The sequence below is a fragment of the Balaenoptera physalus genome (assembly GCF_965194825.1).
Source record: "Balaenoptera physalus genome assembly, chromosome: 3".
Classification (NCBI taxonomy): domain Eukaryota; kingdom Metazoa; phylum Chordata; class Mammalia; order Artiodactyla; family Balaenopteridae; genus Balaenoptera; species Balaenoptera physalus.
The window spans coordinates 101,726,425-101,745,045 of NC_138890.1; the positions used below are offsets into that span (position 1 = coordinate 101,726,425).

General features: G+C 36.4%; 1 protein-coding gene across 2 annotated transcripts in view; it reads left to right on the forward strand.

Moving 5' to 3' along the window:
• The window catches only part of KIAA0825, a 426,330-nt gene that overhangs the window by 185,317 nt on the left and 222,392 nt on the right, over positions 1–18,621 (forward strand). For both annotated transcript variants that reach the window (XM_082458005.1, XM_082458002.1), the window contains 4 exons: positions 1,961–2,185; positions 9,381–9,789; positions 13,861–14,020; positions 18,072–18,230. In XM_082458005.1, coding sequence (XP_082314131.1) covers positions 1,961–2,185; positions 9,381–9,789; positions 13,861–14,020; positions 18,072–18,230 — 953 coding nt within the window. The remainder of the gene's footprint in view (positions 1–1,960; positions 2,186–9,380; positions 9,790–13,860; positions 14,021–18,071; positions 18,231–18,621) is intronic.

Consider the following 18,621-nt stretch of genomic DNA (forward strand, 5'->3'; position numbering starts at 1 on the left):
TTTATTGATTTGGACCCTCTCTCTTTTTTTCCTTGATGAGTCGGGCTAAAGGTTTGTCAATTTTGTTTATCTTTTCAAAGAACCAGCTCTTAGTTTCAGCGCCATGGTGGTTTTAACAATGGGTTGTCATTTGAGAAATATCACCTTGAAATTTGAGGGCAAAAAAAATCATATAGTTGCTCTTCTCTATTGATTCAAGTGATGGTCCCTGGACTTCCCAGTCATTTTAAAAAACAAACAAAAATTTTTATTGCATTTATCACACAAGTAATACATAATCGTTGCAGGTAATACTTATTATTGGAAAGAAGGGAAGGAAGAAAGGGAGAAAGAAAGGAGGGAGGGAGGGAGAAAAAGTAAAAGAAGAAGAAGGAAAGGAAGAGGACAATCACCTGAAATCTCATTAGTCATTGATAATCACCATTAACCTTTTAGAGTACATCTTTTAATTCTTTTATAAATGTATGTAGATATGTATTTTTTAATAAAAATAGTATCTCATACTCTTTTCTAACCTACTCTTTTTTTTTAAGGGTGAGCTTTTTATTTTAATATTTTTACTTTAGACTCATCCCACTTTTTTTGTTTTTTAATATCTTTTTTGGAGTATAATTGCATTACAATGGTGTGTTAGTTTCTGCTGTACAACAAAGTGAATCAGCTATAAATATACATATATCGCCATATCCCCTCCCTCTTGAGCTGCCCTCCCACCCTCCCTATCCCACCCCTCTAGGTTGTCACAAAGCACCGAGTTGATCTCCCTGTGCTATGCAACAGCTTCCCACTAGCCATCCATTTTACATTTGGTAGTGTATATATGTCAGTGCTACTCTCTTACTTCGTCCCAGCTTCCCCTTCCCCCTCCTGTGTCCTCAAGTCCATTCTCTACGTGTGCATCTTTATTCCTGCCCTGACACTAGGTTCATCGGTACCTTTTTTTTAGATTCCATATGTGTGTGTTAGCATATGGTATTTGATTTTCTCCTTCTGACTTAGTTCACTCTGTATGACAGACTCTAGGTCTATCCACCTCATTACAAATAACTCAATTTTGTTCCTTTTTATGGCTGAGTAATATTCCATTGTATATATGTGCCACGTCTTCTTTATCCATGCATTTGTCAATGGACATTTAGGTTGCTTCCATATCCTAGCTATTGTAAGTAGTGCTGCAATGAACATTGGGGTATATGTGTATTTTTGAATTATGGTTTTCTCAGAATATGTGCCCAGTAGTAGGATTGCTGGGTTGTGTGGTAATTCTATTTTTAGTTTTTTAAGGAACCTCCATACTGTTCTCCATAGTGGCTGTATCAATTTACATTCCCACCAACAGTGCAGGAGGGGTCCCTTTTCTCCACACCCTCTCCAGCATTTATTGTTTCCAGATTTGTTGATGATGGCCATTCTGACTGGTGTGAGGTGGTATCTCATTGTTAACCTGCTTTTTTTTTTTTTAACTAATCAATAAATGGCTTTACTGTGAAGATGGATATACCTAAGCTAACTAAACAAATCCCCAGTTATTGGACATTTGGATTATTTCCCAATTTTTCTTTATATTATTTATATAATCATAATTAATTTCTTAGGATAAAGTTCCAGAGAAGGAATAAATGTGTTAAAAGGTAAGTAAAGTGTTAAAGCTTTTACTATTATTGTCAAGTTGTCATCTAAGAAGGTCATACAATTTATATATCCACCAGTAGAGTCCCCAAAGTACCAGCAAATGCTGTTATTCACTGTTATTTTAACTACCATTCCCTTTATTACCAAGCAGTAACTTTTTTTTTTCAAATGTCTATGGACCATTTATCAATTACATGATTTCTAGGCTAAAAGCAGCTTTCTTTTCCTATAGCTTTAAACTAGATTATTGAGAAGCTGAATTCCCAACTGAACAGGGCACAGAATATTTCAGATTCTGCTAACTGTAATATGCTGTCTGATTTTAAAGTCTCAACGTGCATGGAGTCTGAGGTAGAGGTCATCCGATGCCTGAGACTGGCACTGACTGACGCCGTCAAGGACATTGTGCAGCAGATAATATCTGTGCTGAGCTCTTGGAGAAACTGTGAGACAAACCTAAACAAGCACAGTGTTCTTGAAAGTCTGCGTGAGAGCATTCCAGAAGAATGGAATTATATTCCAAAAGAAACCAAAAGGAAAGAATCAAGCAAAGGTACATTTGTTTTTCTTTAAGAACATATCCCTGAAGAAGCACATTTTCTAGGTTATGAGAACAAGTAAAATTATAAAAATTATAAAATTTGTAAATTATATTAGTCTTCTTTCCACCATGTATATTTAGGATTCCTAATTTTTGTTACTGTGAGCCATATGATCAAAAAAAAAAAAAAAACCTAGAAATGAAAACGACTCAAATGGTTGATAAGTGATATCATAGGATATAGGTCTTTTGCTTTCCGAATTACCTCATGTTTTGTGATTATCTCCAGGCTCATCTAAGGTGCCTCAAAGAGCAGTGTTTCATTGTTTTCCATGGCTAATATTCCATTGTGTACATGGACCACTTCTTCTTTATCCATTCACCTGTTGATGGACATGGACTAACTACCAGTTCAAAATTTTTTGTGATATTTTGTGTTCATGTTAGTATGCACAGATTAGTCACATGAGTTTGACTAATTTCCCTTAAATCTATTGAGTAATCTAAAATTCATCCTCTCAGGAAGATTGCTCTGATATTCAGTTTAATTATTCTTTTTTTGAAGTTTTTCCTCTACAACTACCAATTATTACTTTCTTTCCTCTTGTTAATACACCTACATATGTAGCTTTTAGGTCAAAAATAGCACCCAATTTAGTAGCTGCACATATTTTTCTGACAGGGTATTTTTCCGCCAATATCTATGGTTCTGGATTCAGTGCATTGTTCCTCTTCAGGGCAATGCATCTATCAAGTGTATTTAAAGATTATCAGTTACCTGTATTATTCATTTATTTTATTAATCAAGTCCTTTCTTCTTAAATGGTTTCTTCCTACCTAGATGTTTATACTTGTCAAGAATTTCACAAGATTCCTTTGAATGTATCTTATCTGTTTGTATTCATGGATCTTCTTTAGGATTTTTAAAATAAAACTTTTCCCTTTTATTTTCATCTTTAAAGATGATTTTTTTTCACTAACTGTAAGGAAACTTTCAACAGTAAAATATTCCAGCTGAACCTGCTAAAGTCAATTGAGGAAACTAGCCTTTCTTTCATTCTTCTCCATGGAGATCCTAAATAATGTGGCTCTTATCCAGCAACCTTATATATAGACTCAAATCAATTATCCATCAGTGACCTTTCATAGTAATGCTTTAATTCTGTCCAAGCCCTATTAAACTGCCTTTGAATCTAGTAAAGCCATTTAATTGAAATTGGAAAATGTCAGATTTTCATTACTTAAGTTCTTCCTCACCTGAGTTGTTGCCACCTCTCCTTTCTAGTTTTGAGATATTTCATAGATTTTGAGCAATACAGGAAGCATGATCTATAGTTTATGTATCATGTCATATGAGTAGCACTGATTTGCTTGTGGCTTTCAAGTTGGTCTATTCATGAACAATTTTTTTTTTTTTCCTACAGGCATTTTGGAACTCTTCCATAATGTTTCAAAGAGCCTCTGGTTCCAAAAAATGCTTGCTTTGTAGATACCAGTTCTTGTGGTTTTCCTTACTAAATAATATTTTTTCATAAAATTATCACTAAGAGTAGAAGTAGAACACTTAGACAGCCATGAAGGAGTGCCAGATCACATAAATATATAAAAGAAAGTGGTGGAGGAAAGTGACCTTATAAAGCATTTTGTGCATTCCAGGTGGATGTAACAATAGGAGAATACCATTGTTCTTCATTCCTATCCTCTTTTAAACTGACAGTGCTCAACCTTTATTTTCACTACAGTATATAAGATAGATAATATGTACATGCCAGACACTAAGTCACTTATTCATTCAATAGATACCTACTAAGTCAGTTACTACTACATACCAGGTACTGGGGTTGGGCCAGGGATAAACTGTAAATAAGATATCCCCTCTTGGTGCTTGAAGACTAGTATAAATGTTTACAAATGGGTGCAAACACCTCAGGGGATGTACAAGACAATTCTCTGGTGTGTGAGAAGAAAGAAAGTAAAACTACTGAAATTTCATATGGGGTGTCACTGGAACTCTCCCTTGGTCTGTGAGTGAGCCAGTCGTGTGTTGGGGACAATATTGTTGGGGAGGGCATGAACAGGGTAACCTTACTTCTTCATTAGCTTTCAGCGTTCAGTAATCAATTAAGGTTGTCCTTTGTATTTCAGAATTTAGTTTTAACAAAATTAATCCTCACAAAACACACAAGTGGCTTTAACATATTCCTGTAAATCAACTGAGGTTTAAAACTATTACCAGGGGCTCCAAGGGAGAGCAAACAATGACAAAGTAAAAAAGCTCACACTTAGGAATATTTCTAACATGAGCTGTTTCTCAGCCGTATTATAAGGTAGAACATTGATAGTCTGATCAGATTTGGCCAAAAGTAAAATAAAATAAAATAAAAATGGGAAATGTGTGGGAAAACCATTTGAAACATGGCTTCCCATACATTGTTGTTAAACACGAATCCCTCCTAAATGAGTATTGTGCCTTGAGATAGTTAGAGATATCTAGCTAAAGATAGTTTGAAGTCATCTTGATTAGCCAAAGATTTCAAAACTAAGCATCCAAAACATGAAGATAAACCTCAGTAATCATTTTCAGCAATGTTTTAAGTCAATTGATATTTAATTCAGTACTTTGCACAATTCATCTAAGTAATGAAGTGTTTAGAGGCCTTTTTTTTTTTTTTGAGGATTCTAACTTAATAAAAGACAAATAGTCACTACCTTAAAGAAAAAATTGTCCTTCTTGACACAGTGAAAATAACGGAACATGGAAAACACTATGGTGACAAACTAAAATGTATTTCTTTATTTTTTGTCAGCAAATACATAGAAAACACTGAAGATTTGAAGAAATAAATAGTACAATAAATTATACAGCGTAAGAGATTTACCAAAGAACTGAATGGAAGTTCAGATGTTTCTGATATAGCTCAGCTTAGGTATTTGCTCCCGAAGCAAATACACAAAGAATTCGCTCCCTAAGAGCAAATACACAGCTAGTTGTTTTGTTTCTTTGACAGCAATTAAAGGAAAGATATACCAGAAAATATATTTTCTTACCAGTAAATAACTTTTTAAATAAAAAGAATACTTTATGGGGAAACTCTGGAGTAATTGTTTTAACAATGGATTCTGGAGAGGAAATAGAGGTAACACCACAAGGAAAATGTATTCAAGGCACCATTCACATGTGAATTGTTGAGAAAGAAACTGATGGCAGAAATACGCAGAGTGTTATCAGAAGTCCTTGAGATATTTTATTTTATAAAAACCAGAAATGTTCGTTTTATAAAAACCAGTATCACCCATAAAAATGTCATAGCTGCACACTTAAGAACTTAGAATTTTTTAACATGGTTCAAATATTCCAAATCAGAGTTTTGGTTATTTTTGAACACTTCTTAAAAATACGAAAATGAAATATATTTCAATTTATTTGCAAGAACAACTGATTAACGTAATGATGATGAATATTTATTATTCAAATTTCAACAACAACCTTTGCCTATTTGGTGGTTGAGATTGAAAAACGAGTGCCATGATTTCACAAGTTCCATGTGGGTCTATGTATATAGTCCATGTCACGGCTTTTTCACCTATGTCATCCATTAAAACCAAGTATTGAAACAAACTAAATTTATGACCTGACATTTGAATCAATGTATCATGAACTGTTAAAGCCCAGATTTTTAAAATAATAAAGCATATTAAATCACATTATCCTCACTCAATAATGTATTATTGACATTTTACACCACTAATAAAAAACATTTTTAAAGTTAATTTTAATACATTATTTGTCTTTACCTATTTCATTGTAAATTTCCTTCCTTTCTGCATGTTTTATAATCCCCCAAATATATTATTACAACCAGTAGTCCATGCATAGGAAAGAAGAAATGATAAATATATAAATATACTTCTCACATTGCATTCATTCTGAGACATACATTTTTTCACACTTTATCAGCTTTGAAATTGGGATGGCTCTTACAATATATTATATATATGTGAGTTAGAAGTCAACTTATTTAAATAAAGACAGAAAAATGAGTGTGTGGCATTTTTAAAAGATCCTTCCCTGGTGTGTTGTTAACATCACCATAGACTCAGAGACCCTGTGATTAGTAGAATGGATTTGTCATCAGCCTAAAGGTTCTGATTGGAATTTGCCTTAAGCTTTAATAAAGTAGTTAAGGATTTGAGTACCTGCAATTCTCAGATTTTATAAATATCAGTAGAAGTATAGTTGTGAAGAGAATTGCTAATCTTCACCTGGTATCTGCTTATATTATTGTCAAATGTTTACTCACTATGTGCAGTTAAGCCCTCTTTAGGATAAACAGAATATAAGATATAATCTTTTAAGTCAAATACCTGACAGCAGATTAGGGAATATGAGACACAAACACATAAAAACAATAAAACATTTAAGATACTTTAAGAACACTGAGAAGAGTGGTTTCTTAATTTGCTTTATCTATATTTTAAGCCTCATCTAAACATATTTATTTGAATAAAAAGAAAACATTTACTGAGGAACTATTTTTTACCAAGTATTGAACTAGGTGCTTTCATATTTATTATTTTATTTAATACAAAAGTCTTATGAGATCATTCAAATATATTTTGGACCCAATTTTTACAAACGTATAAAGACTGATCCAGTTAATTTTGAAAATGATTCTTAAGTTGTCATGAATTTCTGAGGAGTCACTAGACTAGACCTATGTTTTCCAAGAGCTTTGTACTTTTTTAGAGCAGAGTGACCTCTTTAAATGTCACAAATATCTTGAAAAATCTTTCACAGTGTTAAATTATTTTTGTTCAGTAAAAACAGTAAAAAATGTTTTTCTGAAGAACTTAAAGCTATCCTCTTTAGACGTCTCACTCCGTTCCAATGTTCAAATTCAATTGCATACATAGTGGATTAAAACACTTGTGCCGGGCTTTGTGGGATACTCAAGGAGTGAGGAGATTTTCTTCCACGCTCTTGAGGAGCTTTTAGTCTAGTTGTAAAGACAACTCATGAATATGAGGATACGGGGAGGGGGAAGGGTAAGCTGGGACGAAGTGAGAGAGTAGCATGGGCTTATGTATACTACCAAATGTAAAATAGATAGCTAGTGGGAAGCAGCCACATAGCACAGGGAGATCAGCTCAGTGCTTTGTGTCCACCTAGAGGGGTGGGATAGGGAGGGTGGGAGGGTGAGGCAAGAGGGAGGAGGTATGGGGATATATGTATATGTATAGCTGATTCACTTTGTTATAAAGCAGAAACTAACATACCATTGTAAAGCAATTATACTCCAATAAAGCTGTTAATAAAATAAAATAAAATAAAATAAAAGCATATAACATAAACAGTAATAGATAATACAAAAGATAGTACAACATGGCACATTATGGACCTAATTACCAACATAGTCATATGGGTAATATGTTCAAATAAATTCATAGGAGGCAAGGACTTTGAACCAAGAATTGAAGATTATGAGTGACCCATGAAGAGGGAGGGCATCCTATGTGAGAATAATGAGATATTCAGAAGGCTAAAAGCAAAGAGGATAAAATAAAGGTTCATAGAAACTGGCTGAGACTGGACTGTGGAGTGTTTTGTCAGCAACGCTCTGCAGACTGATCTCGTAACAGTGGAAAACAGCTAAAAGAATTGTAGCAGAGAAATTAGGTAATCTGGCTGTACAGCTGGGCATGGTCTGGAGCAGGGAGATGATAGTCCTACAATAGTCCAGATACCACTTGTGAGGGAGGGCTTGAATAGGTAGTAGCCATGGTCACAGTGAGGCAAAATTGGGTGTCAGATGAAGGAGTAGGAAGATTTATCAGTGCAGTCCCCGGTGTGGTATGAAGGATCAACAGGAATGTTTACAAGATTGAAAAGGAAGGAAGGACAGAAGAAAAGAAGGAAGGAAAAGAGGATGGGAGGGAGGGTCAGGAGGGCCAAGGCAGTCTGGGAGGAAAACAATGAATTTGGTTTTAGCTATGGTTTGAGCTAATGATGACTAGGACAGAGAAGTGGAATGCCCATGGGGGAGCTGAAGTCGTAGGACTGTTACCCTGGAGAAAGGCCAAGACTGAAGATTCTAGAATCATCTAGAAGAGTGGTTCTCAACTAGGAAGATGGGGACATTTGGCAATGCTTTAGAGACATTTTTGTTTGTCGTAATGGATGAGGATGCCACTGGCATCTAGTGAGTGTAGGACAGAGATGCCACTAAAACATCCTACAATGCACAGGTCGGCTCCTTACAATAAAGAATTCTCCAGCCCCAAATGTCAATAGTGCCAAAGTTGAGAAACCCTGATCTAGAGAGGGAGGATCAGTAAATCCTTCAGAGAAATAACACCAAGTAAGGGAGAGTAGAATCTTCAGTCAACAGGCCAAGGACTTAGCAAATACATTTAAGAGGTGTTAGTAGAAGTGGAACTAGCATGGGACACAAAGAAGCAGAATAATAGAGGTAAACATGAACCAGTTTGTTGACTCATTTATTCAACAAATACTTACTGAACAACTGTTATAGATGAGGTCCTAAGTGCTTGGGCTACAGGAATGCCTTCCTGGAGCTTATATTCTAGTGGATGGAGACAGATAGTGAAGAAATAAAGGAGATTATTGTTAACTGATGCTAAGTGCTATAATAAAGGCAATAAAATGGGGTCTAATAATAGGGAGGGACTGGGGGTTGGCCTGAGAAGGGCATGAAGGGACTGCTTTACATGGGATGGTGTGGGGAGGCTCTCAGAGGAGGTGACATTTGGGCTAAGAACTAAAAGAAGAGGAGCCAGTCCCAACAGGAGCTGGAATGATTCTGTCATGGATTCCAGGGGAAGAGGAGAAAGGCTTAAGGAAGTGCCAAAGGCCACAGAGAGGTCCAGCAGGAGTACCTTTGCATTTACTAATTAGGAGGACATTGGGCCCTTTAAACCTGAGGTCTTAGTAGATAAAAATATAAGTAATAATTCTGAATTTTCTAATCTTCATTTGTGGGAGGAAAAATTAAGTTTGGGATTTGGGGAATTTTTGGCAGTACTACAGAGGACCCCAGTAGAGTCCTGTCGGAATATGTCAGGAACTTGCTCTTCTCAACAATTTTCTCTGCAAAAATTAGACATCTCCACACAACACTCAAAGCAACACAGTGATGGAACACAAATGCTAATATTAATCATACCTTTTCTTTCTTTTCTTCCCCAGGCTGCACAAGGCTTGCTGCTCAGGCAGTGTCTATTGTAATCAGCAAGTTACCTACGGTGATTGCATGTTTGCCTCCCCCAGTTAAATACTTCTTTTTTCTGTCTGAGAGAAAAATGTCAGAAAACTTTGTTGAATTAAAGAAAGCTGGCCTGCTTGTCTGGAACTTGATTGTAATTATATGTCGGATATTTGAGGATGGAAACACTGTGGAACTTTTAACAGGTGCCTCCCTTGACAGATGGAGTAAAGAGAAACTCGGTTTAATCTGTGTGTGTTTGGAAAGCATCATGGGAGAGCAGACAAGTAGCCCTAATCAAATGACCCAAAAGGTCATACGGAGCATTGAGCAGCAAAAACCCAACTGGATTGAATGCCAATTGTTGAAAGCAAGGAAACTGAGCACCGAATGGTAAAGCGATGTTTTTCTTTCACTGAATTTCATCAAATACATTCACAAAAACAAAATCACCGATAAACAACCACCACAACCAAATATTGTCGGATAGGCAGCAATGGTCATTTTCCTAGCTTCATGGGAACTTTGATGAATACAGAAAAAGATAAATATTCCATTAAAAACTGGATTGTTAATGTTCCTTGTCTTATTAGAATTTGAACCCCATTGATACACTGGAACATTATACTTGTTTAGTCACCATCTTAAGGTTTCTGATTAAAAGGGTGGTAGTTAAACCCAGGAGAATTTGGTTTCACTCCTTTTCAGTGTGCAAACAGGTATCTAGTGGATAGCCTGGAGCGTTTCGTAAATGGATTGGCCATGGAGATTAAATTAAGAAGGAATTAATGGATATAAAAGGCTCTTTATTGCTTTCTGTGTACCTGATTGTCAAAAAGGTACACATTTTTCATCTGGTAATGTAAGAATCCCAGAAGGCAACTGGGGCATATCACACTCAAGCTATAAACACACCCAGCTGTTTCTGTATGAAAATGTCAGCCTTCTCATAGGTTTGTCACCAAGAGCTAAGTGATTTGTGGTATTGCGAAGACTTTTAAGGGTCCCTGATGAATTTAAATATGTACATAGAGTCCTCCTATCTTAAAAGTAGTCTTCAGTATAGAATTGCATGATATTGATACGGGAGTTATGGTTCATGTGGTCTACAGTTCACTAAGCCAGCCCCTCCTTTTTCTACACTCTCACACACACGGTCCCCCATTCTTTGAAAGTATATTCATATTGCTAGAAGATACTATTATCTTTCTGCCTGAAACAACTAAAAGTTGTTACTTTTAGTACATGGTAGTGATAAAGAGCACAGGCTCTGGAATCAGATGGACAAATACAAATCCCTTGTAAGTGGGCCATCTTGTGTGAGTAATAGAATCTCTCAAAACCTCATTTTTAGTGATGATACTAAGCTGGTAGAGTTGTTTTGAAAAATTAAATAACATTTGTAAAGTTCTTAACATCGAACTTAGAACTGGGGAGCATTTGTTATTTATAAACCATTAAAATATGTTGCACTCACTGGTTAGTCGTGTGATAACAAATACTCTTTACTGGTGTATATTAATCTGTAAGACTTTATAGTAATCCAAATTAATATAAGTAGTCATGTAAGTAATGTAAGAAACGCAAGTACTCATGATTTTCCTGTTCTTGTCATACGACTTCTAGAAATTTACTTGTGAGCATCCTGTGTGTAGGAATAACAATAGCAGTCAGGAAAATGCTTAGTAACATTGACAGTGACCTTAATCTTTACATTTGCATTTGATACCAATTTACAGGCTTTAATTCAAAGACTAAAAGATTAAGGCCACGTCATTATCCATAGCAGTGGGTGTAAAAGGGAGAGAAAAAAGCAGAGTAAAAATAGTGGATCTGCTTATAAAGTTAAATTTATGATACTGCTGAATTAGGACCCCCTCTATCAATAAGATCAGTTTAAAGTAATGTCTGTAATATACCTGGGGCTACACACAGGAATCCATAAGAAAAATTTTTCCTTAGAAGTTAATTTTCGTCTAAGTTTCTTATAAACAGCACTAACACATCTGGTTATCTCCTTTAGTAGGAAATTGTCTAGCTAATATTTGGCTGATTAGCTATCTGTTGTAACATGCATCCAAAATAATTATTGATTTTTAAAAATGTTTATAGCCCTCAAAGATTCTGAATACATATTATGTAACTTATAATTAGCACAGTGCTATGTCTTTCTCAATTTCTCAAATAATATCAATGTACAAAAATCCAGATTTAAAGTTATTTCATTTATTTGAGAAAGAGTTAAATTTGACTTATTAACTCACTTTAGGTAATCTCTTATGGATTTGGGTGCTATAGGAATATTTCATCTCGAGTTTGATTTCGAGTTGATTATCTGATATACACATGAACTTCCATCTCTATGCATTACTCACAAATTGATGATCATTTAGTTCATAGATCTATACCATGAGGAAAATGTATTTTAAACCATGATGTCTGTATACAGGTGGAGGGTTGCCTTGGCTTTACCATAATTTTTTTTTTCAAGTATGAGAATGTAAGCCCTTAAACTAAAATAGTTCTTCTGTTAAAATAAATGAAATCTTAATTCCTCATGAAGATTATCTTGTAACTACACAATATCATTTAGCTAGATTTCTTTCACTTGCACCCAGATTTAATTTTGATTTTATGGAAACTGTGAAAATAACTGCAGTGGAAAGGTGGCAGCTGTAAGCATTGCTTGTCTTGCATGCTGCCTGAAAACATTACTATTCATTAAAATAACCTTCACTTTGTAGTAACACTCAAGCTGTAAACAGTCAACTTAGATTCTGGAGAACACACAGGCCAAAAAGTAAAGAAACGTCTGTCTTTGCAAAGTAATTTGTCGAGTTGAAGATTATTGTTTTTCATCATGGTGACCCTGACTTGGCTGGCTGGGTGCATATACAGATTAAGATTAATGCAGTTATTCCTTGGCTAAGGTCTGCCTCTTTCAGGGCACATTCTCCCTAATGACATGATTGATAGGCAGTCCCAGATCCAGAGAGGAACTCATTAATCATAGCATTGACTGAATCCAATCATTTGCTTCACCTGCACAGTGATGGACAGGAAAGGATACAATTCAGGGGCTGACACTGAGACACTCTTTTGTCAGAGGGCCTCAACTTTTTCCATGTCAGCCTCTACAAAACCTGACAAGAAATTTTGCTTGCAGCCTGCATGCAGCTTCAAAAAGATATTTACAAACTTTTTTTTTATTGCAAAAAGGTCTTTTTTGTTTGTTTAAAGATTTACTCTAGCTAATAAATATCTTTAAGAGTAGGATTTGCTTTATTTTTTAGCAAGGCTTATATGATCATAAAGTTCTTTTTTTGTTTTTTTTTAGAGAAGGATGCTTTGAAGCTACATGTGGAAGCAATATAACAGTTAATGTCCAGCAGCTGGGTATCATTTGGTTCAGTCTTCAGGTCAGCGGCACTGACTCTTAGCAGAATGAATTTTATAATCATGGCAAAATCTCAGTAATGAGCTGCAGTATATAGCTGATTACACCACAGTAAATTTCATTTAGTCTGGGAAACAGTGGAAACCCCTGCGTTTTCTTAAGAATACTTAGACTGCAAAGACTAACGTGATCCTAATAGCACTTGTAAAAAGAAAATTAGTGTGGAATATATATGATGTAAGTTGAATATCGTGATTAATTTTACACTGGTACAGCTTGAGAATTTTTTAAAAATTATGTCATCCATTATTACTATGTAAATAATGTTTAAAATCAATAATAAGCGCATGGGTTCTTATAAAAGAAACCTTTCCCGCATGTAACTTGCACATTCCTGGTGTGGTTATAATAGACCCTTTTCCGGGAAGGGTAAGCAGGGTAGTGACTTTTGCTAAGTATCTGTCACCTAGAAGAACAGGAGGGGGGCATGTATTTTTAGAAGGCAACAAGTGTCAAAAGGCCAATTTAAAATACCCAGAGGTCAGCACTCCTGCAGGAAGCACCAGCCTATAGTTAGCATAATAGGCTCCCCCTTTTGACACTTGAATTAGTCTTTAGTGTGTTCTGAGACAGGTGTAAAGAGGAATCTGCAAAGGACAGAATACCAAAGCTATTTCTGGCATCAAAGATACTCTTTACCCTCAAAGAGAAAATACAGATTATTTCTTACATGTTCTTAGAAAGAAATGTTTTGTTTTCATCCCATGATTATAGCAATTTCAACAATTGCGGTAATGGGGAAATGTTTTATAGATAGGAGTATGAATGCAATAAAGAAATGTTTTAAAAGAAACGATTCAATTTTTAAAAATGCTTTCAGGTGCTCAGTTCCAAGGCGCTGTTTATGTGAGCTGCAGCCTTTTGGGAAGGCTTACCTATTTGAGCAAAGTCTTTATAGGTGCTTTGAATCCGAGATTTGCATCGACTCTCCACACTCAATCTCTTTGATTATTTTCCATCTTTACAGTTCTTCACCACTGATACTTGTATGCTTTCTTTGTATTCAGTGCATTTATGACAATAGAGAAAAGCACAGCCTTAGAAGAAGGAGCTATTGCTCTTGAACTGACTGAGCAGAAAATAAACATGATGGTCCTGGATATCTGCCACAAACCAGGTGGCAGCGGGTACCTGAGGCAAATTTATCACATCATGCGGCTCAATGAGGTAGGGAAACGGCCTTTTTACCGAGCAATTAGGTGTGTACTGGCCTGAGGCAGCGTCTGCTGGCAGCTAAGGGTTAGTAAAGGAGGTGATAATACTTCTTAAAGTCAATACCAAACTCAATATTGCATTATTAATAGAATCTATTCAGCCCCGGCTGTTCTGCATTTGTACAGCAGAAGCTTCACTGAGACAATGTCGGTTTTATTTATACGGTTTAAACAATAACACGGTTCATAAACTCAGTTCGGAATTGTAGAGACTAGAGGTGTAGTATGGGAATTGTGTATTTGTGACCATTAAGCTGATGTTAAAATCTGGTATTTGTGAAATGAATTTTCTGAAGAGAGATATAGCTCTTCTCCTGTAGACGTCATACTCGTGTTGGTGAAGTTGAATATTCCTTACATAATGAGAAACTTCAGAAGAATATCGAACCATATTCGGGAGCAACTAGATTAACCCAAGAAAATGCATTAATGTAGGGACACTGATTAGAACCAGTGTCATGCTTATTCACCTCTCTGCTGGGTTAAGCGTCTGACCTTGCATGTATCTGGCTATTTTAGCAAAAATTTAGAGTAGGTATCTCAGTTATTTACTTGAAACAATCCAAGTTTGCTAACTTAGGTTTTTAATTTGATCATACATATCTGGATTCGAATGTGACATCTAGTGTGAATTAGAATTATGTTTATATTTTCAAACACATGAATGTATTTTTTGGCATAATAAAAATTGTATAATATGAATAATGTTAAGATATAGTGTTTTATCTCCATGAGGTAGGCCTTAAAAAACGTACATTTCCAAGGAGTGAATTAACTCTACCACAGGATTTTACGACTCAGTTACATAAATGTTCTCCCCACTATTATCTATCTGAAAGTTACTTCAAGTAAATTTTGTTTTCTGGCTTGCAGAGAGGTAATCAACCAGTCAGCTTCAATGATCACCTGAGAAGGATGGAGGCCTTTGTAGCTATGAGACAAGGTCCTGTTCTTAAGGGACTGGAGCTCAGTAGCAATTGTTACAAAGTAACACAACCTGTTCATGCTTGCTAATGATCTCTCACAGCTTGTTTGAGGTTTCCATCTCCGGCAAGCAGGAAGTCGTGGCCTTGGCAAACTGAAAGACCTCCATTACGGAGTCAGGGTCTTCATGGGCATGTCAACCTGGCCACCCAGATTGGCCAAAGTAACTGTGGTGGTTACAGAGGAACAGATGTTGTAGTCAGAGTACCCTCAGAGCCTTAGTAAAGTTGAGTTACAATAATTCTGAGCACAACAATGGCGGGTATAGATTGCCAAACTGATAGAGGAGTCCTTTCTTTCAAAGTTCCATAACACGAGAAAGATCAGTAAATCACCAGTAAGCAAAATCAACAAAAATTAAGTTGGATATTTACTGGCCATCGGCCACCTGTTGTATTCAGGAAATCCAAAGGCTGTTTTCTCGTAGAACTCGTGGAACTCTGAGGAAGCGCTTCTGAACAGGTGTGCTATGAGAGCTGATGTACATAAGACTCTTTGCGGCAGTATCACCACATTTTGATTCAAAGTTACGATTTTTCTTTCTCTGCAACTGTATATACTTACTGTTATGGCAACATCTATCAGATGGGAAAGCAAGCTAAGTACTTGGTGGTTTATTGTGCTGCGTGAAATGCAGGGCTGCAAGGTTAGAGGCATAATGTAAGGTGAGGATAGAATCAACGAAAGTAGCGAGGCCTCTGCCTTGACTACTCAGACAAAGCAGGCAGTAAACACAAATAACACAAGGGTGACTGAGTGACTAGCATAATACTTATGGCTGCTTTTATACTGTGAGGCATCGTTATGCTGTAGGTAAATTGCACCGTGACGTTTGTTCATTTGATGAGTGGCGTCATGCCTTTAGCACTTTCAGGTGTGCTGCTAAATAGTGTTCGAAAACATAAATACAGAGCATTTACAAGTACAGGCCTGGGTGAGTGGAAGCATTGGTGTGCTATTGAGAGACAGGGAAGTTTTGAGAGAAGATGAGTTTTTAAATGTTTGAAATAAAGGTAAGGTGTCCGAGCATAAAAGTCCAAATGGTGGTTGAAGATGCTGGCCAGAAGCACAGATACAAGAGGCTGTGAGTGTAGATTTGGTGGCTTTCAACTAGGACGGTAGTTGAGCTCATGAGGCCAGTGGATCTCTTCAGTGGAGAGCAACAGAGAAGCGATGGGTAGAGGAATAAGCTCTGATGTAACTGCACAGGGAATATGTTCAAGAAAGGATGTTCAAAGAAAAATGTATTTCTTCTAAAGAAAGAGACCACATTAGCAGTACTTCTGGTTAAAGTGATGCCACAGAAAATCTGAGGCTTTCGAGAAGGGGCAGTGACAAGTGTCAATATAGCACAGAGGTCAGAGAAATCCACAAGGGAGAAAACACCATTGTGTTCACAGCTTACAACAGAACAGAGCACTTTCTCTTTTCTGAATTGTGGAAACAAAAAAAGCCAAAACATAGCCACGTAAGGGGAAACAGTGAGAACGATTGTTATTAGCCAAAACAAAGCAGTTTTTCAAAGAAAGGGGAAAAATTTATTCCTTTTTAAAATTTTACTTTCAGAAATCATGATGGAGAAAAATTGTTTCTGTTCAAAAATCTAAATCTAATATAATTCTTTTCTGATGGCTTGTTATCTAATAATATTTAATAAGAGTCCATGTGTGTCTGTGTGTCTGTCAGATGCTACAGAATTAATCATTCTAAAAAAGATATGGTCCACAATGAGCAGGTTGAAGAAATGTCAAGCAGTGTTTTTTATTGCGAGATGGAGGGTTTTAGGATCTGAAATTTGCCTTCTACAGTGAGTACAGCAGGCGTTCTCTCTTCATGAAGTTACAGAGGCACAGGGAAAACACAGTGACCTGAGACCGGAGGTCTGGCTTCTTACTGACGCTACCAAGCTCCCGTGTGTGACCTCAAGTGTGTCTTCTGACCTTTCAGAGCCAACCACTGAATGTAGTGTGGGCTAGTTTCCCAAACTTTCATGTGTCTACTCATCTCCTGGGAAAGCTTGTGAACAGGCAGATTCTTATTTGGTTGGGCCTGAGATTCTGCTTTTCTAACACGCTCCTAGGTGAGGCTCATTTGGCTAATCCACACACCGGACTTTGAGCAGTAAGGGTTTTCAAGATGACCTCTGAAGTCATTTTCAGCTCTAACTTTCTGAACCTAAGTCCTAACCCTAACCTTGAAGAAAACATTATATTGTGACACACTAAAAATCAGGAGGACATTTCTGTTATATTATTTACTAAATGACTTATTAAGTATTTGATAGTTTGTGGGAAACTTTTAGTCATTTAAATTTATCATTTTCCAGAAGGAGTCTTATGAAGTAGATTATGGTTATTCACCTTTTTATTTGTGGATGGAAAATGAGGTATAATGCAGTAGATTGACTTTTTTTTTTTTTCCTCCCCTGGTTGTCACTGGCATTTGGGGGTAAAATTAAAATTACATACTTTGAGCTTCTATTGAACCTTGATATTTTTCAGTCCACAGTGTGAAACTAGAGTTTAGGAGCTTGCATTATAATTAATTCTGCATAGAGGGAGACTGCTTGCAGGGAACTATCAGAGTGCTTAGTACTCTGCTGAGCATGGAGTAGGTAGCAGCTACACTTAATGAATGGATGAACAGTCTTGTACTGTGAATAGTCATGCACCCGAGTTAAGTTTTGGTAACCAGACATGTTAACATGTGAAGCAATGACAAGACAATGCTTATTAAAAAGATTCTGATATATCAAGCATACATTCATTATGTGAGAATTTGTTAAATGGTTTTCTAATCTATCCTATATATTAAGTGAACCTGTTTTTGATGGGTTTATTGTAATCCTGATTGGTATGTACTTGCTATGTTTCTTCTGAAAATGTGTTCTGTCCTGAGGCAAATAATACTATGTAATCTAGCAAATGTGCTGAAAGGGTAGGTTTGGATATTGACCAGTTTATTCTTAAAGAGAATATATGCTTCCTACCATCACGACTTGTAATTTTTTTCCCTTGAAGGAGTATTTAAAAGAACAGCTGTTTTCTATGAATGGTTCAGAGGAAAAGCCATTATGCATCCGACCTTTAAAGATGACCTTGAGGAGTGTGGAAGATCAGCCCTCTGCCTTTAACCCTTTCCATGTGTACAAGGTGTTTAGCGAAAACATGCTTGATCAGGTATGTGGAAATTAAATAGCAAATTTAATTAAAAGTTGTGGGGTTTTTTTTTTACACAAGTTAGAAAAAAAGTGCTTTGTGTTTGAATATTTACTCATAAGCTTTTTTGGCTAGGAAGCAAAAGGCCTTGCTCTTGTTTGCGCAAATTGACTTGGGAAAAGTTATTTTACCTTCTTTCTATTTGTCAAACGGATTCATATGTTAGGTCTGTAAACTTTGACTTTTGCCCCAGTCAGTTCACTGTGGGCAGAGAGAGCATCTGTTCGGCTGTGTCTCCGGCAGCCTCGAGAAACCCGTGTTTCTTACAGTCTTCCCCTCCCTGGCTTCCCCCATCCCCCACACTCTCAAAACACCTTGCAATCTTTATGGATTTATCTAATTTATCAGGTAA